General features: G+C 50.7%; 1 protein-coding gene across 1 annotated transcript in view; it reads left to right on the forward strand.

Annotated features, from left to right (window-relative positions):
- Positions 1-2901: 2901 nt before the first annotated feature.
- The window catches only part of LOC116429877 (uncharacterized), a 63685-nt gene continuing 38627 nt past the window's right edge, over positions 2902-27959 (forward strand). Inside the window, exon 1 of the mRNA XM_031983329.2 lies at positions 2902-5002. Within this exon, the coding sequence (XP_031839189.2) occupies positions 3913-5002 (1090 nt within the window). The 5' untranslated portion in view covers positions 2902-3912. The remainder of the gene's footprint in view (positions 5003-27959) is intronic.

Below are 27959 nucleotides of genomic sequence, written 5' to 3' on the forward strand. Positions count from 1 at the left end.
AGCTGTTTTTTCAAAATAGAATCGTTGCGCGAGTAAACGCTCGCACACAAACGCGAAATTTGTGGATCCCCCGAAAGGCGAAACTCGGAAGACTACTCGATCTGCACAATACAGTCCGTATGGCGGCATCGTTGTCAATATCCTGCGACTCAATCCCGAAGGCGCGCCACACGCGAACAAACGCTGAGCGCACACGTAACATCCGATCCGTTGCGGTCTGGACTTGGTTTCGAAAAATGAATATATAAGCCAGGCGGACATGGATTGTCTCGTGGGAAGGGTGTCTCGAAGAGGACCAAGCGATTCCGACTCCGACTCCGACTCTGACGGCCAAGTAAAGAAAGACGCAAAGAGAGTGAGCTAGCTGCTCACCGCAAGGACTCGAAATTCGAAAAGGGATTCACCGGCTGGACGGATCTCGGGCGTAACACGCGAAAAGTCCGGCGGTCGCGTCGGTCGTTTTCTTTCCGGCGTTCGCCGCGAGGACGCGTTGTTCCTCTGTCGTTTAAACGGGGAGTCACGCGAGCATCTCCGGCGATAGAATGTCAGCCAGATGGGGCGCAAAAAATCACGGGGTCTCTCGCGGTGCCGGGTGAACTGCGGAGGAAATTAGGAAGAGCGAGAGAGCGAACGGCGAACAAGGACGGAGAACCTCGAATTCGATGTTCCCGGAGCAAGAAGAGGAACTGCCGCGGAATTTCTAACGACTCCGGGTCGCTCAGATCATTTCCGATGGTTTCGAGGAGCGGACCACGGGGATGGATATGTCTTCGCGCGGTGTCGGGACATCGGTCGCGCCACTCGTCCGCGCGCAGATTGCTACAATTACACGGCCGAATCGATTCCCAGGACCGATCGGTCGTAATAGTCTGTATGTAATAGTCGCCGGATACCTTTCTAGGCCCGTTCCGGGCCAGCGGCGCTCGAAACGACGTCATTCGACCGGCATTTTTCCCCTCGGGACGCTACCCGCGCGGTCGAGCCACGGTTCCCGAGCGATTCCGGAAACATGTTCGAGCCGCCGGGCCACCACGGGTGACTTCCGCTTGTCCCGATCGATCACATCGATGAAACGCGATCACTCGACCACGGACCTCGGCGAAAAAAACTCTGGAAACGCGAGGCGGCCAGGCAACTCAGACCGCGATGAACTTTACTGCTCGAATCGAGAGATGATTCTTCGGAGGCGTTCAGCTCGGAGCTTCGCTTCTTAGAGGCGACTTCGATTATATTTTTAGTATCGCGTCGGGATGTCGGCGGGATCCTGTACCGAGATTACATCGGTGTGTTTAGGTTTTAGAAGAAATGGGATTGACGACGGAATGATGGTTCACTGGAGATGCGGATGGAGACGGCGGTTGGGGATTCCGGAGCAGGCTCGCTTGCGGAATGATTTCTGAACTGGTACTCGCGCGATGCTAGTTGAGACCTTCGTATAGTATTCATGCGTCGACGGATTCCACGTGCGATCGCTTCTGTTATTGTCGGCGATTCAGCCCGACACGTTCACGTGTTGTACGATTTTTTTTCTCCGCGTCTATAGTGTTCACCAACTATCGCAGAGGAGCAAGTGTATAAATTATTCGCAAAGTTCGCGACCCACGTACGAACACGAGTTTTGCGCAGAGAGGATTACAAGTTTTAATGTTATGTCGCCTCTGACATAAACGTTACGATATAGTGCAAAGTTTGTTGCGCAAGGGTGAAAGGTATAGAACCATGAAGTTACAGGAATAGCTGCGTTCCACAGCGATATAAGGTCTCGGCGCATCTTCGACTTTCGTTCCTTTACAGGGCACGAACGAAAAACCAATCGAAACAAATTACTCCGCGAAACACCTTCCATTCAGACGCGCGTTTTATCACTCTCGTTTTATCACTGCCCATTCAACGATGCGTCCAATGCGAAACAGTAAGCAGTCCCGGCAAAACCAAAAACGATATAAAGAAATGCTGAAATCCTCGAAAACTGAGCCATCTCATTCCCCCCGGTATCCTCGCGATCCACGAGCACATAAAAATCCGCAGTCGATCCACTACCGGCGAAAACCGCGGCGAGATGCGCCGGTCCCCGAATCGAGCCGTCCGCACGGAACAATCTCGCCGAGGTCCGGCCGTTAACGATCGAACAATTCGATCGGATCGTCGTGATTCGATCACGGGCCGAGGCGCGGCAGGGCCTCGTGGAACCGCGACACGGCGTTCAATTTTTTTCACCGGGGCGGTCCGATAAGTCCCGCTGGAGCGGAACCTAGGAATCGGCGGCCCGGGTGGGATGGAATCACGGTGGTGGGCCTCGTTAGGCGTTTTCGTCGTGGAGGGTCAAGTCCCACGTTCCGACCTGGCTCTGCCACAGGAGAACAGATTTCAGACGCCTGTATCGAGGCGCAAACAAAGACAGTCAGACACAAAGAAAGAAAGAAAGAAAGAAAGAAAGAAAGGAACGAAGGATGGAAGGAAGATGGACAGAGAGAGGACAAGCGAGAAGGGAAACGGAGCGCGAGAAGAGGAGAGACAGCTCGAAAGGGGATCGCGTCGGAGCAAGGGAGTAAAGAAGGAAGAGAAGGTCGAAGGCCGGGGTACGTTGAGGCCGCTCGAGCAGCGCCACAGGACGTTAAGTACGTCTCGTAAAAATTCCATCGAGGCAGCGTCATTTTGCCGTGTCGTAGGGGCTACGTCGAGTGGCCCGAGTGGGGATGGGGCGGGCGTGGCCTGGCCGGAGGCCGCCCATACGCTTTGACGAAGCCGCTTAGGTTCGCCCCCGGTCTGCTGGTAGGTGGCACAGCCGGCCGGCCGCGGCGGAGGGGGGCCGAACGAGCCAGCTCCCACCTACGGCACGGACGAGGGCGTGGACGAGGGAAGCGCCGCCCTCCTGATCGGACAAGCACCGGGGCTCTACGCGAGATCCCCGTCCCCGTACCATTTCGAGTCACTGGCTTGGCCTGGCCTGATACACCAAGCCTCTCTCCAACGACCGTACCTCGTTTCACCATCCGCACGTTTATTGACGTTTCGGGCCGGTCCGCGTATCGACCGCTCGTTCCGCATGCCCGCGTCGATCCCAGCTGGCCTCGGGACCATCGGACTCGTTCGAACCTTGTGACCGTACACTTACATGTCCGCGTGTTACAGTGGCCGAGGGTTGCACCGATTTCCGCGCGAGTGCGGGTTTTCGAATTTCGCTGACCGTCACGCGACGCGTGCGACGATGCCTCGCATGTGCTTCCAGCGGCTCGGTTGAGCACAGCTGCCGAAAGAGTTTACTCCGAAAAAGCTACCATGATCCTCGGAGCCGGGTCGACAGTGTTGCCAGTGGTCTGACGGGATTCGACGGGATTAGACGCGGTTCGGCCGAGTTCCGCCGAGTTTGACGGAGAGTTTCCCGCCGTGGACGACGCTCCAGTTTCCGTTTCGGAGGTTTCCGAACGGCCAGCGTCCTGCGCCAACGTGCAGAGTCCGAGGATGACGAGCACGCCGCGGACAGCGCGGTGGGAGGCTCGAACGGCTTCGGCGATGTAACGCGGTAAACTCGGGGAACGATGATCTACGGAGGACAATTTCGACGGACGGAATGACGGCGCGCCACTGAAAAGAACGAGCGGACTAGCCGAACTGGTGGACAGTGCCGGGTGGACATGCTCGCGAGGATGAGCCGATCGGTACCGGGTGACTGAACGTTGTTCGCTCGCGCGTCGATTTGACAATTCCGACAGTGCTCGCTACCGGACGAATGTCAGTGAAGTTCCGAACGAAAATGTGCCGTAGTAACTTTCGCATAAACGACGAGCCAGTGATGCAGGAGGTTTGAGAGACGCGCGGCTGACGAACAGTTCGACGACCAAGTCCCCAAGGGACGCTCGATCTACCGACGATCTGGCCGGAGAGGCGGGTGCAGTGGGTCGTCGGTCAGTGATGTGTACCACGGAGATGACGGAATCGTACACGATGTCACCGTCGACGACGGTGTCTTCCAGCGCGACCACGCCGGGCTGCCTGGCCTCGCCCATCCACCGACGGACGCCGTGCAGAGGCTCGCCGGGCCGGGGCGACGCTCAGGACGACGAGGACGAGATCTCTGTCGGCTGCCCCAGCCCGCTGCCCCTGGTGGTCGTCGCGCCCAGCGTCGAGGAAGAGGAGCGGCTGTCCCAGTCGAGGGAGGAGTACGACAGACTCAGCCCTCGCCGGAGCTACCCCAGGGAGGCCGTGATCGACGACGAGGACAGCTACTCGAGGACCGAGTACAGGATGTCGAACGGCAGGAGTTTGCGTACGCGCGAGAGCAGCGCCGGGGACTCGGTCACCACGCTCAGGGAGGACGAAGAGGACGAGGAGGACGACGAGGAGGTGAACAGCAGAACCAGCAGTAACGGGCCGGCAGCGGCCGGTGCCACGGACGATTACTTCAAGCCCCTGAAACGGCTCAAGATGGTCCAGGTGCAGCACTCCGACGACGAGGACGAGCGCGATCGGGACACCAACGAGAGAGGAGTCAAGTCTTTCAGCATCCTGGACATCCTCTCCCACAGACCCAAGGCGAAAATCGTCCGGCCATGGGACACCGTCGAGTCCAATCTGAGCCACCATCATCGGCACCACTTGCAGCAGCAGCCGCACCATCAGCACCACCTCCACCATCATCACAATCATTCCACCGCGCCCAGAGATCTATCCTTGATGGGTATGTCGTTGGCCTCCATGTCCGGCTCGATCAGTGAACCTCCTCTGAGTAGCTCGTCCTCGTCCGGAAGGAGCTCCGTTTCGGATTCGGGCAGTCCCGATCCGCTGGCTCATCATCACAGCTTGCATCACGGTTTGCACCCCGGACTCCACCATCCCGCGCTGCAGCAGCAACAGCAGCAGCAGCAGTTCAAGAGGAAAACCTCCCAGCAGCACAGTGGACAAGGTGGTCACCACGGCAAGAGGACCACCGGTCAGGGGAGTCCTTTGGACGCTTTGTTCCAGATGACGAGCAAGACCTTTGATGCTGGCGAACACAGTCAAGGTGAGTGCGTCGGATTCTATCTCTTCTTTCTTGCGCGAGATACTCCAAAGCAAAGTTGCTCGAGGCGTCAGTGATCGGTTCCGTTGAACGTACAGTTCTGATTTTCAAACTGCACTTGCAATTCAGCAATTCGAAACAGAATAGCGCGTTGGTTGCGGGAACACTCGATACGCTCGATCATTCGAGACCGTGCAAACAAATCCGAGCTCCGCGTACACCTAAGACTTTCATCTCACACTTTCATACGGGAAGTATAAAACAATATAATATTACCTAAAGAACGATGATCCAACGAATTTCACAATTCCTCAAGTGGAACATAAAAAGAGCATTAAACGCAAAATGGAAGTCGGCGCTCGTTCATCCGATTACCATTACAAGGGTTAAATCTGCCGGAGCCAAACCCGAGGCGTTCCGAGCGAACGCAACAATTATCGGACCAGTTGAAATCGGCCATTACAGATTTCTCATTTTAATATCGGCCGAAATGCTCGTTCCCGTGGGAAAGCATCAAACGAATTAATTTATTTCACGAGCGAGCGAGCGCGCGCTCCAATAAAAGTCGCGCCGAAATCACGGCAGATGCGATCCCGTAATTTTCGGAAGAAAGTGCAAACGAGTCACTTTCACTGGCTGACTCTTCGAGTTGTGAACTTTGCGCCGAAGGGGAACGCGAGACGTCGTTGGGTCGCGTCGCGTCGCATCGCGTCGCATCGCGTCGCCGCGCCTCGCGTCGAACGCGATGGGAAATGGTTCACGTGTTGTTCCGTGACCCGGTGGAAAACAACGGTGACGCTCGACGAGAAGAGTTACGCGGCGAATTTCGAGAAAGGAGAGAGTCCGTCGACACGTGCGAATGGGAGTTAATAGAATCGAGTCAACGGTTTTTATCAATGATCCGGGGTCCTGTCCCCTTTGTAGCCGGGAGTATCGCCGATGAATGCGGGGCTTAATTTTGATTGATGCTCTTTGTGGGCGTCGATGGACGCTGCTCGCGAATCGCTCCTATTTCGTTACGCTCAGGACTTGTTACGTTTCATTATCCATGCAGATTCGAACAGTTTCTCTTTAATTATCAAAGAGTCAATGGAAATTTCGTGGAAATATTCTAGGCTGGAGAGAAACTTTTCTGTGCGTCGTCTATCGTTTCTCTGTTATTCCGATTATCGAATTTTTCGCTTTTAACCTGTGGCATTTACAACTTTATGCCTTGATTATTGCTACTTTCCAATATTTTTATTGTACGTAACCGTGAAGAGAATCAAGTGACAATGGAGTAATACATAGAGGCGCGCTAAAAGAGCGCAGTTTGTCGATTCCGGTGTGTGTCGTACGTGCGATCGTACGACGTGAAACATTCATCGGTTTGTCACCCATCTGTGACACCGTACGTTCGTGTTTACCTCGTTTCGGAAGTGAGAAATGAACACTAAAAGGCCCACCGGGGTCCATTTACTCCAATTTTCGTGCGGGCCGACGCCACGCTGCAATTGACCTCCGTTATTTCGATACAATCACTCGGAAGCAAGTCGAGCTCAAATTACATGCAACCGAAACTGGATTTCTGGCCCCGGAAGGGTTGTCAGAAGACCCTCCAAAAAGGAGTGATTATATTTTATTTGCCTTCGGCTCGACTGTTGCTACAGAACCGTACGTGTTATTGAATTACTATCGCTTCCGGCCCAAGATACAAAGGACTTCTCAAATATCAATCATTCACTCTAAAAAGCTGTTTACTTTGTCTTTCTCCCCGTACAATTTCAACGACTACCGATACTTTGTTGTAATCTAAAGTTGCCAACAATTGCATACCAAAGGACAATTATTTCATCTTCAACCGGTTTCAAACTCTGAAGATTGTTAAACAAATCGAAGAAAGATTATACGAAGCTCGTAGGGAAATACAGATCAATAGTTGGCAAGAGTTTTCCGTCAGAAGCATCAGCCTCGTCGTTCTTGCGGTAACGAACGCTTCGCAGAGGAATCGGTTACGATGCTCGGTGGCAAGAAACGCTGGTAGCATCGTCGTCGGGCACGTTCCAAGTGCTACTTTCCAGAAGCACGCTTCCACGAACGCTACTAATATTAGTAGCCGCGTGGCTGTTACGAGGTACACCGTAATTGAACGAGGATGACATTTCCATTTTTTTTTCTTTCGCGTCTCTCTCGCCGCAATCTTTCGACTTCTTCTCGATTCTCTCTCTCTCTCTCTCTCTCCCCCTCTTTTTTCTTCCTTTTCAATCTCCTTTGCTGTTATCGGGACAATCGAGTATCGATCTGTTCCAACATTCTATATAGATTTGTCTTTGGCGTCTCTTTCGTCTCTGTCGATATTCGATATAAATTTGTTCGCTCTCGTGTCTTTCTCGTTACAACCCTTCAACGTCTATCCTTCTCCGAGAGTCCGTCTTGAAATCGGTTCTCGTCGATATGCCAGGCTACTCGAATATCGCGATGAACGATCGGTATCGCACGAGGTACGAGTGGCGCGATTACGCGACAAGCTTATTAGGGATACACACTGGCGACAACGGCCATTCACGGGAATATCGGTCGGCGTTCACTCCGTTTTCCAGTCAATGAAAACGTGCCCGGCGATTTATGTATCATCGCCGGGATCGTTAACGTCCTGTCGTTGCAGGGCGGATGGAAAGTGACGTTTGTTGCTCGTATCCGATTGATTTTTCAATGGAACAGATCGGTGCTTGATCACCTTATTCCAGAGCGAACATTGATTTACCAGATAATGCGCTGATACTTGCTTCCTCTTTTGTTATTCAAGTCTATTGTTCGGAAGCGTGTTCGTTGTTTACTTTAGGTAAGGCGCCTATCTGTGATTCTGTATCGTTCGATCTGAAATTCTGTTTGATTTGCATGTATGGGCATATGCTAGTAGTATGCGGGAACAAACTGCCTTTGACTATTTAACTTGTCGCATGGTTCAGCAACTTTTGTTAAAAGGCCTATTAGTCGGTGTGTCGGATTGAAATGTCTGGAGTGGATTTCCAATGCCTCGGAAACCTCGCGAAAATCAGGTTTACTAAATATATCGTTCGACGACGTTAACTTTGAAAGTGGCACCTGTGCGTTTAAGCTCAAGGATACGTCGGTTGCCGCGTAAGCTCGCCTTTATAACCGTTGTTTCAACCTTTCCCTCGACTGTAAACTCCGACTATTGAAAACCTCGAGCATCCATTCACGTTCCCTCTACTAAAGCAGCCAACAACTCCATTACTCGTAATTTCAGCAAAATTATCAAATACTTTGCAGTGGCTACAGGTACATCCACCAACGACACACGAACACGGCAAGCACACAGATTCGATCTGGCAATAAGCGAACTTCACCTTTCGATATCGACTCGATATCGAATCCATTAATCCCGTGTCCAGCTGCATCCATAGTCCCGATAGAAAATCCTCCCGAACACCATCCATCATCCGCAAAGAGCCAACGGCCAACCAACGAACCGTCGTTTTCCAGTGTTACCGATATTCCTATCGCGAAATCCCGATCGCGGCGCGTAACCGCGCGAAGCGGGTCCCGATCGGGAACGGTTCCTCGGCCATTGTTCCGGGCATGTACTCTAAAAAATTAGCAGACAATAGTCCGGCGGTTCCGGACGGGGACAGAGGGAAGTATCGAGTGCCGCGACTCGATCCGGCCGATCTCCGAGAGGCTCCCCGACCGAAATTGCCGGTTGTAAACGGCCCCGTCCTGCGGTTAATTGCCAGTATCCTTTATTGAAACGTTCCCTGTCCTAATGGAATTATAATTTTGCGCGAGCGCTGGGTCCGCCGGACGGGGACGCGCGCAATAAAACTAAAAATCCTCCTTCTCTCTCAGTCTCTCTCAATCCGTCTTTCCCTCCGTCTCTCGTCGGGTTCCCCGAAGCGTTGCCGATGGACGGGACCAAGCCGTCCGCGCGGTGGAGAGGCCGGCTGGATAACTCTAAAAAATTGGATTTGCCGATGATGTTCCTCTTAAAACGGACGCGCAAACAGACCGGGTGTCTTCCCCACCCTCTGCTCCCCGCTCTGGCTGCCTCGCTCTGTCGATCTTTCTCCCGTTTCTTTAATCCAATTACCCGAGCAGTAAAAACCCCGGCTGGGGTGGAAGACGCGCCGCAAGGACCACACAGAGGAAGGGTGGCCGTTTTCCTCGTCGGCCCGGTTCTCTCCCGTAAACACAGTTTTCCGTAACTCCGCCGCTCTGCGTCTCCGGGACCAAGGGAATTTCGGTTCCTTCCTTGCTGTCTAGTGGATTAACCCTGCAACTGCTCCAATTCGTCTGCTGTTTACTCAAGGTTTCCATACTTGGAACACTCTTGCGCCGATTGCTGCTTGAAATTATTTACCGGACAAATATTCTCCTGCTCAGGTTCGAAGAAATACAAGCATTCCGGTTGCTAACGCAACATCCAATATCCCCGAAAACTGCAAGGCGGAGAGTAGACCCGAAGAGATGGACGCGTATGCCGGTGTACCCGCAATAATCATCGTGAAATTAAGGGTTCGTTGAAAAGGAGAATCGCGGAAGGCTCCCGGGGGTGAGAGGATGCCCCGAGGGTTCCCTCCGAACGCTCTTTCCCCGACCTCGTGATCGTCCATTGTTTGCCAACGGCCCAGGCAAATTGTTTTACAACCCCTTAAGGTTTGCGTTTGTTTGCGAGAAAGGGAAACGGTTGCTCGTACATGTAAATACCGACGTGTTTTTACGGTGGTGTAAACCGGATTCCGAGGAACGTTATCGGTTTTCCGAAGAATCCGTTTGTTGAGGTCATCATTTATGCCATTAAGGAAGAATTCTTGGGTGCACTGGAATCTATAGGATTTAAAGATTGGATCGAGCGCTGTTTGCACTGGAGTTTGAGCGAAAACCGAGTATATAGTTAAATACATAAACTACCTAATTCTATTCTGCACCCTAATTCGTATTCAAACCGAAAGAAATTAGATAAACTAAAAGGTTGTTTCACAGGCTTTCCAAAAGTCCTGTCTCTGGAATTGTCTGGAATTGTCTGGAACACAGGGCATTCTAACGATCGTTAATATCGTTATTGCTTCGAACAATCAATTGCATCTTTAAAGCACTTAACGACAGCTCTAGGTACTCGGATCTTTCGCATCCATGAAGCATGCATTTTAATATTCGATCAAGGAGACAAGAATTGAAGAACGAACGAGCCGTGGTTCATGAAAATTTCACCAACGAAAGAAAGTAAAGTGGAAGGGGTGGAGCTCGCGTTTGCGCTGGGAAACCGATATTACATATTTACCGAAACACTGTCTATGAAAGGGTACTCTAGCGACCGCTGTTCCGCTCTATGTTATTGCACACGCGACGATAGCCGATCCTATTCCATTTGATTCGTCCTATCGATGCAACTTTGATGCCCGACAGCAGTGTATATTTTGCTACTCGACAACCGTCTGCCGGGAAAATGTCCGCTGAAACTATCCGAGGTATTCGCATCGGTGTTAACATTGTTCAACCAGCCAGGGATCACTCGTGTCACGCATCCTTGAACGTTAGATCTTTCTCGTGGTGCTATGGGAAACAGGAACAACGCGGGACAAGTTTACCGGGTTCCCAGCATTGTTGTTTCGTTTAGCTACCACCGAAATGTTGGGTCGTCCGAAAACTTCGGTAACTGCGAGAGGTTAGAATCTAAGGTCTTGTTTCACAAACAATTGCAGTTTTCCTACAATTTTCCAATTAGCGTTCCTCGCGTTGCGTACAAGTCTGTTCCAATACTGTCCACGTAAATATATTTTATTAGTTTCGACAAAACAACATTTCATCCAGGATCCGTGTTTGAAAAATACCGCTGACAAACGATGTCGCGCAAGAGAAATCTATTAGAAAATCTATTGGTTAATCTAGTTTCTTAGGAAAATTTCCATTTCCTGAGCCTCTGTGCCAGCGATTAGAGTCAACTGAGAATTTACCGGTTTCGTTTAGGAATTCATCCGACCACCCGTAATGATTTTAATGATCTTATAATTAATATATTCGCTTAGATAGCTACGCCATAAATGGATCAAAAAAATGTGAATGGCGTTGGAGGGTCTAAAAAGACCCAGCGACGATCGAGCGGGAATGAAACGTTTAATAACGCGTCGCGGTGGGTATCGATTCAGGGACCGCGTGTAACTTGGATAATTTAATATAATCTCTTTGCACAACGTTGGCAGGATAATGACGAGCGAAAAGTACTCGGCTTTAGGTGGACACGGATTGTCCGAGCAGCGGGACACGTTATTCATCATTTTCGTACTTCCGTTCAATTATCCGCACGAGTAAGAACGAAGAGGAACGATCGCGGAACGTGACCAAGCGGATCGACTGGTTGTTTCTTCCTCCTTTCTTCTTAGCCTATTTGCCGTCGATTCGAAAACGAGAGCAAAAGAATCGAAAATACTTTAATGAATTCCGTCTACGTAAGATTCGAGTAACCGGCTGTCTATTTTAATGGATATTCATTGGAAACAAAACGTAGGTGTTAACCGAACGAAGGATTACCTTGCGAAGAGCAATCTATAAAGGATTATAAGCGCACTGCAAACTTGGAAACGTTCCCCCTCCGAATAGCATTCAACCCCTGTGTAATATAGGGGTCGGAGAAAACTCGAATAGTGTTTTCTACGAATCCCTTTTAAGAAAAAAGAAAATTTGTCGAGTCTCCTAAACACTTTAGCCTAATGTGGCGATAAAAAAATAATCGAAACTCTGAGCTCCCAAAGGGAAATAAAAGAGGGCTCGACTTCGGGCCGGAAAGGGGTTTATTCCGCGAGATGGGCCAGACACGGGCCCACGATGGGCACGCGAACGCCATTCGCGTCCAGACGAAGGAACGAAGGAACGACGGAACGGAGAAACGGAGAAACGGAAGAAGAAGTCTGCGTGCGCCTGTGCCGGGCCGGGGCCTAGCACCTATACGATCGTAATTTCAGGCCCACCTATACAACCGTCGATTTCTACGTGAGAGTAGTTTGTTATGTGCCGCGGCGAGAGCATATGTCTCATTTGCATATAGCGTGATACAGAAAACGCGAGCCGTGGCTTCCGACGGCGCGGAACATTTCAACAAAAGGCGATTCGGCATCTTCGGGTGGTACGATCCGACTCGATTGATCGGAAATCTGGATGGAACTCGTTAACTCTTTCTATGGTATAATCATCTACGCATACTTGTCGACACATACCTTGTCCAGGTAGGCGCCAAAGTGGCATCTTTTTCTAGTTTCGCTAGAAAATTATACACTTTCGGTTTATAAAATGAAATAATTGCATCGTTAGAGAGAATAATGTGAAAATTAACGAAAATAGTAGGCGAAAGTAGTAGGTACCGAGTGGGGACGGGAATAATACTGTCGCACGGAATATTGAGTCGCTTAGCCTATATCAATGCATATGTATTTAGCATGAGAAGGGGTTACAGACACTTGGCGTTTCCTGCGATTCCAGAATGATCCGTGAATTCTGCCACGTGATGTTATTATTATAGCATAGTCAGCCTTTAACGCGATCAGTGTCTCGGTTCCAGAGACACGGAACGAGTTTATTAACACTTGGACCGGTCGCGTGATTCACGCAGAAACAGTTGGGCCCAGTTGCCTTTTTTCCAAACACATTCGCCAATACGGTTATATTATCTTTCCGTATTTCGTATCTCATATACTCCCGTATATGTATATATATAGGTATACATATAATTTTCTATTCGGCTGGTGTGATTTGTCGTATTTTTATTCGGTGGTATTATATTTAACGGATAACCGTTCGTTTTATTCGCGATCGGTAGATTTAACTCCTCGCTTTATCATTTTGGAACGAGTGCGGCTCGCCACCGTATTACTTCAGCACGAATACTTTACACTTGCACGGTGCACGTGTCTATGCGTCTCGTGGAGATTAAATATTAATGACGGAAAAATAATATTACGATTTAGTTCTACGTCGAACGAGTAGTAGTAGATACACACTCGTGTCCATTAAAGGCTCATTTAATTCCTTGGCTTATACAGAAACAAATAAATATCAATATTATTCGTTTCCTTTTTTTGCCTTGCTAAATCGGAATGGGATACCGGCTTCTCGTCCTTTTTTTCTTATTCATATTTAACCTTTAGAGCAACTGCTGGCTTGCAGCGTATATATTATGTAGATTTCCTTTTCCCTCTGTCAAATTATTAACGATGGAGTAGCTTTAATCTATCTGCTTGCGAAAGCAGGTATAAAGCTGGAAATCGAGATGCATTGAAAAGCAAATTTCTTCGGGAATTACGGAAAAATATTTCTCGGAATCTCGTTGAATGAAAAATACATGTATCACTGGAAATAGGTTCGTCGCATCGCCGTTTGATTCGCAGAAAATGAATTTGTCGCGCAGCTTCGTCGATGGAAAAATCACGTAGAATTTCGCAGTCTCGCGGTTGACCCAATATTCGTCGGTCTTTAAGGGTTGACCGTTCGGTCGGAGTACGAAGGAGCGTAGAGAAAGGCGGGAGACCAGAAGGGGAACGTGTTGCCCCAGGCAGCGTGGCATAAAATCCGGTGCGCCTTCGCTTTACGCAATTTATGATACGTTCTTTAAACGGGCTAACATTGGGCGAAGAGGCATCGGCTTACGGGAACATTATAAAGCTCGCGATTGGCCGCACGCCTATTCAAAGCTGCCCGATATTCCTGAAATCCGCTTCAATCTTAACCCGGGACATCTAAATGCCAGGTACCGAGAGTTCCCACTCTTTGACTGTAAGGTACAGGGGATCAAACTTGGAGCACCAAGATCGACAAGAGACGAATTAAGAATTCCAGGAAATCTATTCTCCATTGAAACATCCGACATTCAAACTTGTAATCGTTCCCGACGCTCTCCAAGAAAATCGAAAATCTTGGCACACGTCGATGACGCTGACACACCGAGAAACTTGATCCAAAGACTGCGTGTCGCCAGGTTCCCCGATACCCTTCGATCCCGTCGATCGGGCGGCTCGGCTCCGCGAGATCTCTTCCCACGTCCCCTATCCCAAGGAATTCGATCATTACCATTCTCCCAGCAGTCGGCGGGTCGGCGGCGCGGCGGCGCGGCGCGAGTCTGCTGGGGGTTTCCACGGGGCCCGAGCTCGGTGCTGTTCTCCCCGAGTTTTTGCCGACCGGTAGAATCGGGGTCCGGCGATTCGTTCCCTTATCCCGCGCCACCCGGAATACGCATAAAATGTGTTGTTCACACGAGCCCTGGACGACGAGCGAGCGGCTGCCTGTTCCCGGAGCCGTTGCGGTCTCGGGGCCGGAATTACAAATGATATCGAATCGAATCGCTCGTAATATTATTCGATACGTGTTCCATTACCAGCGGAGAGCTATAGAGCCTCGCGGGATTCAAATTAGATTACCGGCGGGTTAGGTTAGGCTGTGCCGAGCGGATCATACGAATACCAGCCGTGTCCTATGCTCCTTTAGCGTACGTGCACGCTCGCGACTCCTCGCCAATATTTATACACCTTCGTGTATGTGTGCGCGCGCGCGCGCGCGTCCATTATTTATATATAGAATGCATCGTACGTGAAAGTGGATCGCGGTGTGTAAGGGAGCAACACATTCGCAGAATAACAGAAGAACCGGAGGAACAGACGGACGCGGTCGGAGTGGGCCCCGGGGCCCCGGGCCCCCGTACAACACGGTAGCCTCACGTATCCGCAATTTACTTCTGATTATTATGCTCTCTATACTTACGCGGCATTCTTATCTCCTCTTCTTTTTCGATTTCTTCTTCTCCTTCTTCTCCTTCTTCTTCATCTGCTTCCTCTTCTTCTTCTTCTTCTTGTTCTTCTTCTTCCTTGGACATGCGCTTCTCCTTCCTCCTCGGTTGGACTGATCCTCGGCAGCAGGACTGCTCGACCGGAATCGAGAGCCAGGTATCGATTTATGGAGGTAACCGATGGTTAGATTCTCGACGATAGAGGACTTCTTTGGCTACCCTCTATTGCTGCAGGTAGAATTTGCTTAGCACTAATGAGTCCTTGCCGTTGCGAGCTTTCTTCGAGAGTTTGGCCGAGCAGCGGTAATGTCGATTGCCGAGTATCTGTGCCACCGATGAATCCTCGATCCTAGGGAATTTCTTGTAAAACTATCGATACCCGTCGAATAAGCTCGAATGACCGTTGGAAAGAATTTTTGTCTCAGATTTCCAGCCGAGACAAGACAGGCGACATTTAGTTGGTCTAACCCCTGGCAACAAAGAATAAAAGAGCCGCACACAAAGTAGCTGCGGCAAGTTCACTTACAAATCCTTACGACACGAAGAACGACGGTGGAAACGAAATATTCAAAGTCAAGTTAACCCTAGCGGCGTACAAGGGATAATAATCCGCGTAAAATCGCCGCCGATCCGGCTGATTTAACTCGCAAACGAGGCATCGATCGGCAAATTGTATCGGCGAATGGTTTTTTCGGTGCGGTGCCTCGATTCTTTGGCGTTTTCATGTTCATCTGGCGGATTGGTTAGCATTCACGTTTTTCCCCGTCGCGAGGCACCAACGTAAAACGCCGTACGAACGTCGAAGCGCGTTTCTCTCGTTGGCGGAACACGCGTAACGCCCGTCGAACCTGGTTTTTACGTGGTCGGTGCTCGACTTAGGCTCGACTAGCCTGCCCTAGCCGATGCACAGAGAGCTCTGCGTCCGTGCGCGTCGTAAAGGCCGCAAAGGCGACCGCATCGTAAACGGCACGGCATGTTGACTCTATTTTTCTCCTTTGGTTAATGCGGAGCATGCTCTAGACTCTGCCGGCGAGGTCCGACCGATCCAATTTACTTTGATGGATTGTCATGATGAATGGATCGTTCGGCGTGCTGTGAAAAGTGTTAATGGCTTGTGGTCCCGATCCGTCGAAAAAATCACGAAACCCTTTTTATTCGCGCTGTCTTTCCTGCTGCGAGCGCGATCGTCGAACCTTTACGAGGGAAGATCGAACCTCGGATCGCGTCGGCGCGCGAACGAAACGTATCCGAGGGCTGATCGATCTCCTCGAGCATGTCGCCAACTACTTCGCTCTCGAGTTGCGCAACGATCGGTTTCTTAAAACCGAATCTCTCGGCGAATCTCTTGAATGGGGAAATTTAGTAACCGTCTAAACGTGTTTCGGAAGCATCGAAATCTAGGTGTACTATGACTACGCGGGCGAAACGAGACGTTCGAAATATTCCCAAGAAACATAATCGCAAGGAAGAAACTTGGAAAGCCACGCAACCGAGTAGACGTTGCCTACACAAGAGAGTATCCCTCTACTAGCGGCAGACAAATTGCGCACGCGGCACCGGTCCATTTAACCGAACGTTCATTTGGCGCACGTTTCAGCCGTGTCGAGTCGCGGCTAGAACGAATTCTACTTCGCGCCGGAATCCGTTCCCGTTTAATTATTTCATCGTTCCGATCGAGAGGTTAGGCGTAGCTTTGCGCAGCTATTAATTAGCCTTGTTATTTTTCTGACCCGGCCGTCCGTAATTACGTGCCCCGGCTGACGGACACGCCGGTAAATACGTGTCCGCGGTGGCTCGTTACAACGACAAACGATCAGCCCGGCAATTAGCCCGAGTGTGACATCGCTTGCAACTGCGGATAGTTACAGGACACGACCGGTAGCGCGGCCGGCATTATCAGTCATAATAACGAGCCGCGCCGTAACCCGCTCAGCGTAACAAGTGTACCGATGAAAATATTTACGCTCGGGGAACGATTCCGTAATTAAACGTCCCGGGCAGCACGTCGCGTGTAATTGAACGAATCCATTCGGCCGACTGGATACGAATTTACGTAACGCTCCTAGGAGCCGCGTAGCCGCGTAGCCGCGATTCACCGGAGGATCTGCGCTGCGATCAATGAGTCGGTCATTCATACGGATGATAGGTGACGGCTGACCGTTTAGCTTCCTTGGCTTCGGATCTTCGTTCCGTTGACTCTCCCACGGTCGCTGGACGATTAAACCCGTGCTAACTACTCGCAGTTGCTTTTCTATTTTTTTGTCCGCAGGTTGCTCGACTGTTTACGCGGTCTTTTCGCGGTCGGCTCCCTACACGAGTAAGAAATAAGACTGCCTTGAGCCTGAAAACGCGCAATGATTTTCTCTGCCGATCCTCGAGGAATCGCGGTCGCGGAGGAGCTGGAAATTCGGTGAAAATAACCGGTCGAATCGATGCTCGTTGGGTCGTCTCGTTAGACAATTAGCTGTACACGGCCCAGTCGCATTCCGCGTCGAAACGGTTCGCGCGCGAGTCCTTTTTCCTGCCGCGGCCGCTTAAAAAGTAGCAATTTTGAAAAAGAGATTCGAAAGCTTGCCCGAGATCCGAGGGAGGCAAGAAATCCGGGAGAAATGTGTGAGAACACTGTCGGGCTCGCATCGGTGGGGAATTAATTCTGACAGAACGCGCACTAAACTTTAATCCCGGCAGCGAAAAGAAAATTAAATTAATAACATCGAACGAGAAACGGTGGACATTTCCAGCCGGTGGGGAATAAGTGGGGAAATAAACGCGAAACAAGGCTAAGGAGCATTACCAGGTTTCTTCGCATGATTCTTATAAATAGACCGCGTTTATTCGTCATAGTAGAACCGGCGCGGAGCGGCGCGGAGTGGCGCGGCGCGGTTTCTCCGCGTCCGCGTTGTGCGCAACAGTGCCAAAGAAAGTGAAGCAAAAACATTTAATAAGGATTGATATAGTCTCTCCCCGATTCTTAACTTAATAAACTCTTTAATTAGTAGGATATCTTTCTCCCCGGTCCCGATCCTTGTAAAACAATCCATAAAACCGGGAATTTACGCAAACATCCGCAATCTAGTCGCCGGGGCCCGATCATTCTGAAGGGGAAATAAATTCTTGATCGTACTCTTACGCACCGAACGCAATATCCACTATTCTAATCCTCCGGCGAGCGTTTCGCGCGCGAGGGAGAGAGAAAGAGCGAGCGCGCGAGCGAGAGGGGTGGGAGGAGGGTGCTCGAGAGATACGTATAGCTCGCGTACTGGAACGGCCATAAGTAAATTTTCCATTAAACGATCGTTCCGATATCCGTCCACTTATTTCAACTTCGGCATCGTTTCCTTTTGTGATTCCGGTTTTTTTCTCCGTGCGCCCGACGAATAACAGGCTTCTTAACCAGATAATAAGCTGGCCCGTCCGAGAGACGTTCACTTTCCGCCTCTCTTCCAGCACGTGACGTATCGGGGCTCCTGCTTTCTTTTCCTGTTCGCCGGGATATCGGGGCCCCCGAGCCCGGGGCCTCTGTGCGCGCCGGGGACCGCTCGTTCAAGGGCCACTCGAATTTCCGGGATCCGTGTTGCCGCGGGCCATGTTTCGACTTGTTGTGACAGTTTCGACCGAGGGCAAACAAAACACCGAGGTCCCTGTTGGCCTCTTTGCCGCCTCGCCGTTTCGCCGTTTCGCCGTTTCGCCGTTTCGCCGTTTCCCCGTTTCGCCGCGAGAAGCCCGGATGCCGGCGGAACTTTTTACTCGGCTCGGACGCACCCCCGCTGCGTTAAGTGACCGTCCGGCTTTCGAACGAGTGCCGGGCACGCACGGCACTCCGAAGACACCCGAGACGCGACCGCTTCGGCCGACGCACCCCTGTCGCGACCCCCTTCTCGCTGAATCGCTCACGAAACACGAGGGGCGTCACGTTGCGACATCGGTCCATATCCTCGCTATTCCGCTTCGAGGAACCTTCCATTTGTCTACCGGTAAATACCGTCGAGTGGCCTTTCCGTCTTGATCTTCGGATTGCTTGGGTGGTCGCGTCGGTTTCCCGTCGAACGGAACCATCCATCCGTCCATCGCGAGATTGCGGGAATACCGATTGTCGGGGGAGGAGATACTTCGACAATCGTTGTGTAGCTATTTGTTTCAAGTGCGAGTTTCAGGTTTAATACGCGAATTTTTGCTTTCCTCTAGCTTCGTCTCGCGGATCGATCGAAACAGGGATCGAATCGAGCAAAAACAGGCGAAAAGAATTGAGTGCTCGACCCTATTTCTTGCATGCTTTCGAAAAGCGGCAAGAACGTTGAACAAAGAGGCATTCGAATCTGCTTGAAACAATAATCTGGCATCGATTTCACGCAATCAGCGGGGTACGGGGAGCAGTTGAGCGAGCAAGGGTGGATTGAATCGGTGTGTCGGTGCAGAGTCGCCTGTCCGGAGGCATCGGTTGCACGGCGGCGGCCTATTAATGCACGCAAGAAGGAGTCGATTGGCCTGAAAATTATGACGGTGGCGGCGGCCGCGTGTTCGTGCGACGCACACGTTATAATAAAACGTCACGGCCAGTCGAAATTGGACGTAAAACGACATTAATGGTATGATTTTAGTTGGACGAGGGCGCGGTTCGAATTGAAACAACGTTACGCGTCTGCCGCGCGCGAGTTACTCGCGTGGAACACTCGGCACGTTAATTATCGACATGCTGGAGCGTGTCGATCCAACGTTGCACGACCCGCGACGCGGAACTTTCGCTTTCCCGCAGCTGGGACTTCCGCGGCTCCGACCCCCGGTCGGCGTAACACTCGAACCCTTTCCTATCGGCTCCGCCGCAAACAGTGTCACCTCGACAGCGCGGCTCTGCGACAGTTTTTTTTTTTTTTTTTGTCGCGTGTCAGCTGCTCAACGTCGTCCACTGGAGAACGCGTCCATACGCCGGCTTTTAAGTTCGCGAGCAGGCGACGATACCTTCCTATTAAGAATTCGAATAAATGACGAGTCGAGCGACAGCAACCTTCGCTTCGTTTCGAATCTCGAGATATTTTTCGGAATCCAATTATTCCTCGGAGTATCCGCGCGAGGGGATATCACGGATGAGAACATTGTACTGCGCGTTCGTTGCTCCGGCGGGACTCGATGGCTCAAATTGCCAGCCATCTTGGGCGCGGAATAAAAAGAAGCGATCGAAAACCTGTTTTACCGATAGTTGGCATCGGCAACTCCATTTTGTGCATTTTCTCTGCATAAATTTCAACCCGAATCGTAAAACGCCGACTAGCAAGAAGGGAATATTTTTAATTGGATTAATTCAAGTTTGAAGATTAAGATAAGTTTGATCGGCTCGCGCGACCATTGAAGCGTTCGTGTCATTTTTATTTTCGTGTCGGTGGCGGTCGCCGCCGCTGCAGCGTCGCACCGCTCAAAGCGGCGGAGTCTGTTTCTGTTGGCGGTTTTCGAATCATGAATTTTGAGACTCAACAACTGCGTGTCCGCCTGCCGGGGAATATTATGTTTGCTTGTTTTTATTATACACTTGCGCGCGAGGGAAGGTTAAGTCTACGAGGTGTTTGAGTTTCTTTTTTTCCATACGCAGACGTTAATGATAGACACCGAGGAGAGCTTGTGACTGGTACAAGTTCCGAGGAAACGTGAATTAATGAAGGTGAAGTGGTTATTCGTTTCTGCCGAGGTATAAATTCGATATTAAATATTTAATAAAAAGCCAGACCCCGGAGGAGGATAGTTTTTTCCATCTTTCCGCGCGCCGCCGCAGAAAAATTATTCAATCCGTTCGCAGTTTTTCCGCGGCGATGCAATTTTTATGCGCGAACCGCCCGCCACCGCCTCCACCGCCGCCACCGTTACCCGTTTGTCGTATTACGCTTCTCTTTCTTTTTTTCTAGCGGCGCAAAACGTTCTCGCGTGATTAAGAATTGATAAAGCAACCATACACATGCGTACGGTGAACCTTCCATTATGCTAACGTATTATTAGGTGCGCTCACTAGTAATTCACCGTCCTGTCAATAAAATGATAGTATAAATTATAGAGAAGTTTCAAATTCGAAACGCTTCACCCTTGTTTTTGTCAGTGCCAACCCAACCACACTTTACAAGTTGGAAACGCTGAAAAGACGGCTCGCTTTCGGTTTTCTCGCCGTGTGCATGGATTTCGAGGGAAAAACCGACTTACCGGTCGATCCTTACTCGCCGTACCACCTATTCCTCTCGAAACGGAATCGACGCGACGATTCGCATTATCGGCAGCTGGCCAATAATCGGCTCCAGCCGACGAGAGAAGATCCACACGGGTTTCCCGCATCGCTTTCTAATTCCATCGGGACCGTGGCTCGCCGTTGCGCCGTGTTTCAGCAATTCCATTCGCGGCGCGTCGCTCTCTCGACAGGCGATTCACGGCGATAACTCAACGAAATTAGCCGAGCACGGAGCCCCCGGACGCGGCCGCCATTGCGGGCGAATAATTCTCAATTAGTCGCCGGGGATCGCGGGCTAAGTCGTATTTATGTCAGTCGTCGGCGGTGGCTCGTCCAACCCGTCCCGACACACCGGGCTTTATATTAGACCGCGCCGGGAGATTTATGCGATCGATCCGTCTCAGTTTGCCCGCGCCGGATCCCCGCGTCCAATAACCGTCCGACCGTCCCGTTTCGTCTCGTCTCGTCTCGTCTCGTCTCGTCTCCTATCGTCTCCTATCGTCTCCTATCGTCTCGTCCCGATCCTCCGCCACCCCTGTTTTCCTTTTTCCGCCGCCGCGTCCCCCGACCTCGGGCTTGGCGACAGGAGCCCCGCCGCAAAACATCGAGACGCGTGCCACGGGAAATCACTCCCCCGCGATCAATGATCGAGGGATCGCCCGCCGCGAAACGGAAGGAATTATCGCCGACCCTCCACGCAAATAGAAATAAATTCGCCGCGGATTACACGCGGGGGTTGGGTTAGGTCTTTGGATTTACGAGATTTCTCGCGGAGAGAGTCTACGATTTTATTGCTTGCTTTCGACGCGGCGTTCAATGATTACCGATTTGTTGCCAATGCGAGATCTTCGGCTGTCGGGGAAATTGGGGGCGTGCGCGATCGTGATTTAAACTAATGGAAGATTCGATTAACAGATCGGTCCTACCGTTTGCTGAATTATTTGAATTTTCAACTGAGAGGGACGAAGAGGATTTCACGAATCAGCTCGCTCTACGACGACTGTGCTCGGTTCGCTCGGAAACTTAAAGCGATTCCCTAGTAAGAAATGCTCGAAAAGAGATTGCCGCGATCTCGAGTTAATCACTCCATCGCAGCCGAGTCCCCTCGCGTCATCCGTCAAACGTGAAATCGCGTTTATCACGGTGGACCGCACGGTGTCCGGTCCCAGCTCGACATAAACGAAGGCGAGGTGTAACCGTTGACGCGGTGCGGCAGGGTAAGACTGGCCCGATATAATAGCTTCCCAGGTCCGGGCAGGACCGTGGGTCCAACCACCGTTGAAATTGATTTTCGCGTGTCACGTATTTTTCGGCTGGGGGCCCGGGCTGATTGTCGGCTCCTTTTTTCGCCGGGCCGTTGGCGCGCGTGCACCGCGCGCAGACAGGAACCCGCCGGAACTCGGAACGGAACCGCAACGCGCGGACAAGCCGGTGCAACGGAAAGGGTTGCCAGAAAAAGAAAAGCTGAAAAGGAGAGAAACGCCGCCGCCGCCGCCGCCGCGGCGAGAACGCGGACTCGAAAGGAAGAGGAGAGGCACGTCCACCAAGAATAGAGCCATAAAGCCTTTTCGAGGCTCGCGTCAAACCGCGGCTGCCTCATTGTTTCGGATTCGAGACTTCCGTTCCAGCCGACGAACATTTCTGGCCTACACTGGCCTGCACTGGCCTGCACTGGCCGAACTGGCCGCACTGGCCGCACTGGCCGCACTGGCCGCAGGGCGCGGCGCGGTTCCTCTCGTTAGATGCTCCGAAGCAATTTTCACAGCCGGACGAAGACGCGACAGAATGAAGACGTGAGGCGAGCCAAAGATTACCACCGGACATCGAGTCCGTGGAACAAATTTCGCCTCGAATACCACCTATTTTGCGAAATTGCTCGAAACGGACTCACGCTAGTCTCCTCGGCTCTCGTGAGTGCTTCGGTTGTTTTGCTCGCTTCCCCGTTGCTGCTCGGAGAGAAATAAAAACGAGTCCTTGGATCTTTATGGACGTTTCTTTGGGAAAAGGTTGTTGGGAACCAGCGACAGCGGTTTCATTAGGTTACGTCGACGAACCAAGGCACCGCGATACAGTTGTTTCCATCGGATAATAATTCCAGATATTTCTTTATCTCGGCTAAAGATGGCTGCGCGTGTAAAAATCTGAGAATTGGACGGTCGTCTTAGAAGCCACTCGAGGATTCGAGGAACCGCGCGGTCCGCTCCCCGCCTCGCGCCATGCAAATCGGTCTCTCCGCGGCCGGACGTTCGCGCTGCCCGCCACTAAACTTTACGGCAGTGTTAATTTGCCCGACGCGAAGGTGCTAACAGTAAGTAAAACGAAAAGCGCGTATCCCGGCGTTGTTCTTTGCCGCGGATCGATAAAGAAACGCGCGACGGTCTCCTTTCTTTTTTTTCCTTGGACGCGAAACGATCCTATCGGCACCGAGATCGCACCACTTCCTGGCCAGGTTCGTTCGTTTTAATTTCGTGGAAATTTCATTCAGACCGGGATCGCGATATTTCCTAGCATTAGCGTCCATTGTACGCCGAGATAATCGCTTATCGGATATACGGTAACACCAGTAGCGGATAGGGTAACGTTATTTGTTGATTTATTGCCCGCCTCCTGAAAGCGTGTCCACTTTTCAGTATTACCTTTGAAGTTGTCAGCCATAAAAGTAGCTTTTTTTCCTTTTAGAATCATCGCGATAAACGCGCAGATACCGGGCCGAGATATCATTCATTAGTTAGCTTTTGAACGTAATGAGCCGGCCGCTGATCTTAATACGAATTTACGGTCCTACGGATCGATCGATGGGAACAGACATTTTTATCGAACTTTCTTGTCTCCATAAACGTTTTACCTCCGCAACTTTGGACAACCGACAACCTTTCGTTCGGAGTTTCTATTAGCGAGATCAATGTATCATAGAATGCGTCTTTTCTATAATCGCCAGCAGTTTCTATGTCTGTTCGTAGAAATTTCGTATAGAATTACAACAAAGAATTTCTATGCAACCTGGATCGAACGTGTGCTTGGCAGCTCTGCTCGCCTAGAATTAAATAGGTATAATTCATGAGTAAAAGTTGAAACGTCGTATCGCTGTCTTTCCTGGAAGGCAACGCGTAGCCTGCTGGAAATTTGTCAAAGTAGAAGGGTGTATGTAGGTAAATACCTTATACGTTGGGAATTGTTCCAACACTTTGTTGCAACAAAGTAAAGAAAGTCTATGCGGGTCGGTAGGTGACGTTTGCCTTCAGTTCTAGCTATTAATAGTCGAAAACATGAATTAATTTGAATGTCCAAGAAATAGGTGAGCGTCGTTAGTTTCTAAGCTTGGAAACGATCAAACATTACCATCCCATGTTACCAATGCCCATTTAATCTTCAAAAGTATTCGCGAAACATTCAAACCGACAAGTTCGACAAATTGAAAATTCGCAAAATCTCGAAAATTCGAGCGCCGAATACGATTCGAAAGGACCACCCAAAAAACATTGAAATACGGCCGCGATACTTTCACGGGCAATCGTCGAGTAATTTCGGCGAAGAGGCGGCAGACCGACGGTTCCCACGGTTTCCGGTGAATGTTTGAAAGTAACGGATGGTTTTCGCGTAATCTCGCCTCGAAAATACGAGCCGTTTGCGCGTCGATTCTCGCGGAAGCTACCAGCGAAACGAGCAGCGAGGCTGTTCACCGTCACTTTTACGGTGGCATACGTCGCTATCGGTTCGAGAGACGCGTGTTTCCTGTTTCGCGAAGGGTACCCCCGGCCCTCCTGTGTATTTACTTGCGTACGCACAGGGCAACGGTAACGGCTGTACGTTCAACACGTACGGTTCAATAGACAAGTATTTCGTAATTACTTGCCGTAACCTTGCGAACGTTTCGTTTGTTTCTGCAATATTATAGCGCAATATCGTTACCTATACCGGATGATGTCTCCTTCGCGATCGATCGTCAGCGGCATCTTCGAACATTTTACTCCGCCGTTCGGACACTACAGGCCTCCAAAAGAAACGTCACTTTCCGACGTTTCATCCAGCAAATAAAGAGAAAGAAAACTACTTGTCAAATAGAAACAAGAGGACTCGACTCAACTGTCGTCTCGACTAAACGAAACTTGAATCGCGAACCCGAGTGACCGCGCGATCTCGTCGTTCCGCGCTCGAACGTCGGTCGGTTCGCTTTCACGCGTGCCAGCGTATCGAGATACTCGCGCGTGCTGGTAGAAATCCGCGACACTCGAGGAAGAAACGCGTCGCGCCGTGAACGAAGAGTGCCAAGCGAGCTAATCGATTCCCGGGTCATTAGCGCATTAGGCATGATCGCCTCGCCTAAGAACGGCCATGTTTGTTCTAGATTAATGTCCCGCGGACACGAACGCGCGCCGCGCCGTTTCGCATTCTTTGATCGGACGGCCGTGGAACCGGCCGTGGAACCGGCCGTGGAACCGGCCGTGGAACCGGCCGTGCAAGTGCCACGCGGAAACGGACCAATCCGATCGCGAAAACTGCCAGCCGAGCTAATTTTTCAAACGTCAGCGAAAGAGAAACACACGGAGAAAGAGAGGGCGAAAGGGAGAGAAAGGGAGAGGGATCTACGGGAGATCGCTCAAAGTGATTTTGCCTCGTGCCGTGACCGGCCGTCGTTCCGATTCAGCCATTAATTGGCTAACTCCCGATCGCCTGGCTACCGCTAATTGGTCAATCTTGATTGCGCCGAGGTAATGACGGCCGGACGAGGGGGACCTTGAAGACACTATCCGGGAGAGCGCGGTTTGATGGGATTTTGAGGAAGACGAGGAAATTGTCCTTCCTTGAATCCCGCTCCCGGAACACGCTTATTTTTATTCATTCCTTGATGAACGCCGCTTCTTTCACTCGTAAACCGTGCTAACGTTTCTTCGGGATTGTTCGAGCAGGGTTTTATGGGTCTCGGTTAGTTTTCGATCGGATGGATTGGGATGGACGGAGTCTTTTCTCCTCTAATCTTTCGAATCGAGTCGAGCTCTGGGTTCGACTAGTGTGAAACAACCAAAGAGAACAGTCGCGGAGAACACTGGGAAGATGTTAAACGACTCGGAAAGTCGCAGCAAGTCGGTGATCGATAGAACGGATTGAACTTTGAAAGAAACCCAAAGGAGATCGATCCTCGGAAAAGTTGTAGTCGCCGTTAACCGATACGGAAGCATGATACGCGGAGGTAACGATCAGGCATCCCTATAATGAGGATCGCGTGTGCTGCGAGAGGTGAGCCTAGGCGCGGGATGCTCGAGTGTCGGGAACGGAACGGCGGCTACAACATTTTCCTTGTCTTCTGCAACCGTCCTACCCTCCCCGCCCTTCCGCCTCCTGCAATCTGCAATATCCGCTGTTTAAGGGTGAAACGCGATACCGCGCGCCACGGCGGCACCGCCGGTGGTTGTTCGTTCGATATCTCGTTATAATGTGGCAACAGCTAACACTCGTTAACCTCCGCCGAGAAACCTTGCTCTAGTTCGATCATGTAACAGTATCCGGCCCCCTAATGCGCGCTCGAGTTTTGCTCAAACAGAAAATGCCCTGGCCGCCTGGCTGTCATCGATCTTTTTCTTGCCTAACTTCCACAAGAGAAACTACTCCCGATCATCCTCCCTCCCCGCCGACGATCCGGCTGTAATCCGCTAACGAGTTTCGATCGGATTTACCGTAACTCGGTGACACTGATCGCGAATGATTTGCGAGCCCTCCGGACCTACCTCTGAATTATTCCCATTCGTTCGTTGGAACTTATTAGCGTCCTCGCTATTTCCTTATTCCCAATAGGAAATTATGTATTTATTCGTAACACCGCGTTAATGCTATTAGTCGTTTCAGACATTAACAGTTATTCGGACTAATAATTTACTTAATTATCAACTGAACGAACGATAAGCACGATTTCTCGCGATACCATCAACAGCTAAACGGATAACGAACGAGTATTGTGCGTAAAGTGCGATCGAGTTTACGCTTAAATATAGATGATGCGTTCGAGTGTCTATTGTTGGATCGCTATTATTACCCGGGAAAATAGCGAAACAACCGCGACGTGAAAATTTCCGATGTCAACCTGTTTGCTAATTTTTCACGCCGGTTCGCCGGCGAGCAGATAACAGAAACATCGATAGCCGCTCGGTGTCTAAAAGGCAACGTGACAGCGCAAGAGCTTAGGTTTGCGCGCGCGTGTCCGGGCTGCCGATCGTTAAAAATTTCGCCGGTCTTAACGACCTGAAATTACAAGCCACCCGTTCCAGTTTTCTTTCCCTATCTTAGGCCGCGGTCGGGTCTAACGACTCGCCGGCGTAATTGCGTTCGACCCTCTATGAAATACAGATTATTCGGTGGCCGGCCGCCGCTCGCGAATAAATCACTCGCGCGATCGACCGTGGAGCCGATAATAATTTGCCCCACGGTTCATTTCATCGGTACCGATCCAATTCACTCCGATACGCGACATGGAATGGCTGATCGTTACGTCTGATCCTAGGGGATGATATCGAAACGAGCTATTTGAATTTCAGATGAAATACGTCGGGAACTCTGTGACACGTTTTATTGCATTCGCGATCGAGAGTAGGGAGATCGAAATTTCTTACTTAAAATATGGCTAGGCTTGATTCTTATCGAATAATATATATATATAGATTGTTGATAGGTATCGATTGGAAGCACGAGGCTAACGTTGCTTAAAGATATCTCGCGTCGTCTGTAATAAGTTTCGCCCTAACGATCGGTCCAATTTAGTCGACCGTTTGTTCGACGATCTCTTTCGTAGTCGTATTCGTCGGAGCCGCATCGTTACGAATAATATAGTAACCTCACCAGAAGGAGCAACGCAATCTTCTGCTCGTTCTCCAAGAAGAATAATATTAATTTTCTTTCGAAATCCTGAGCTGGAGAGAACATTATAAGGTAACCTGGTATAAGAGGTCAAGCCTCCACGGAGACTTTCGTTGGAATCGCGTTCGGTTATAGCTGCTGAA

Source organism: Nomia melanderi, chromosome 2 (genome assembly GCF_051020985.1).
Source record: "Nomia melanderi isolate GNS246 chromosome 2, iyNomMela1, whole genome shotgun sequence".
Taxonomy (NCBI): domain Eukaryota; kingdom Metazoa; phylum Arthropoda; class Insecta; order Hymenoptera; family Halictidae; genus Nomia; species Nomia melanderi.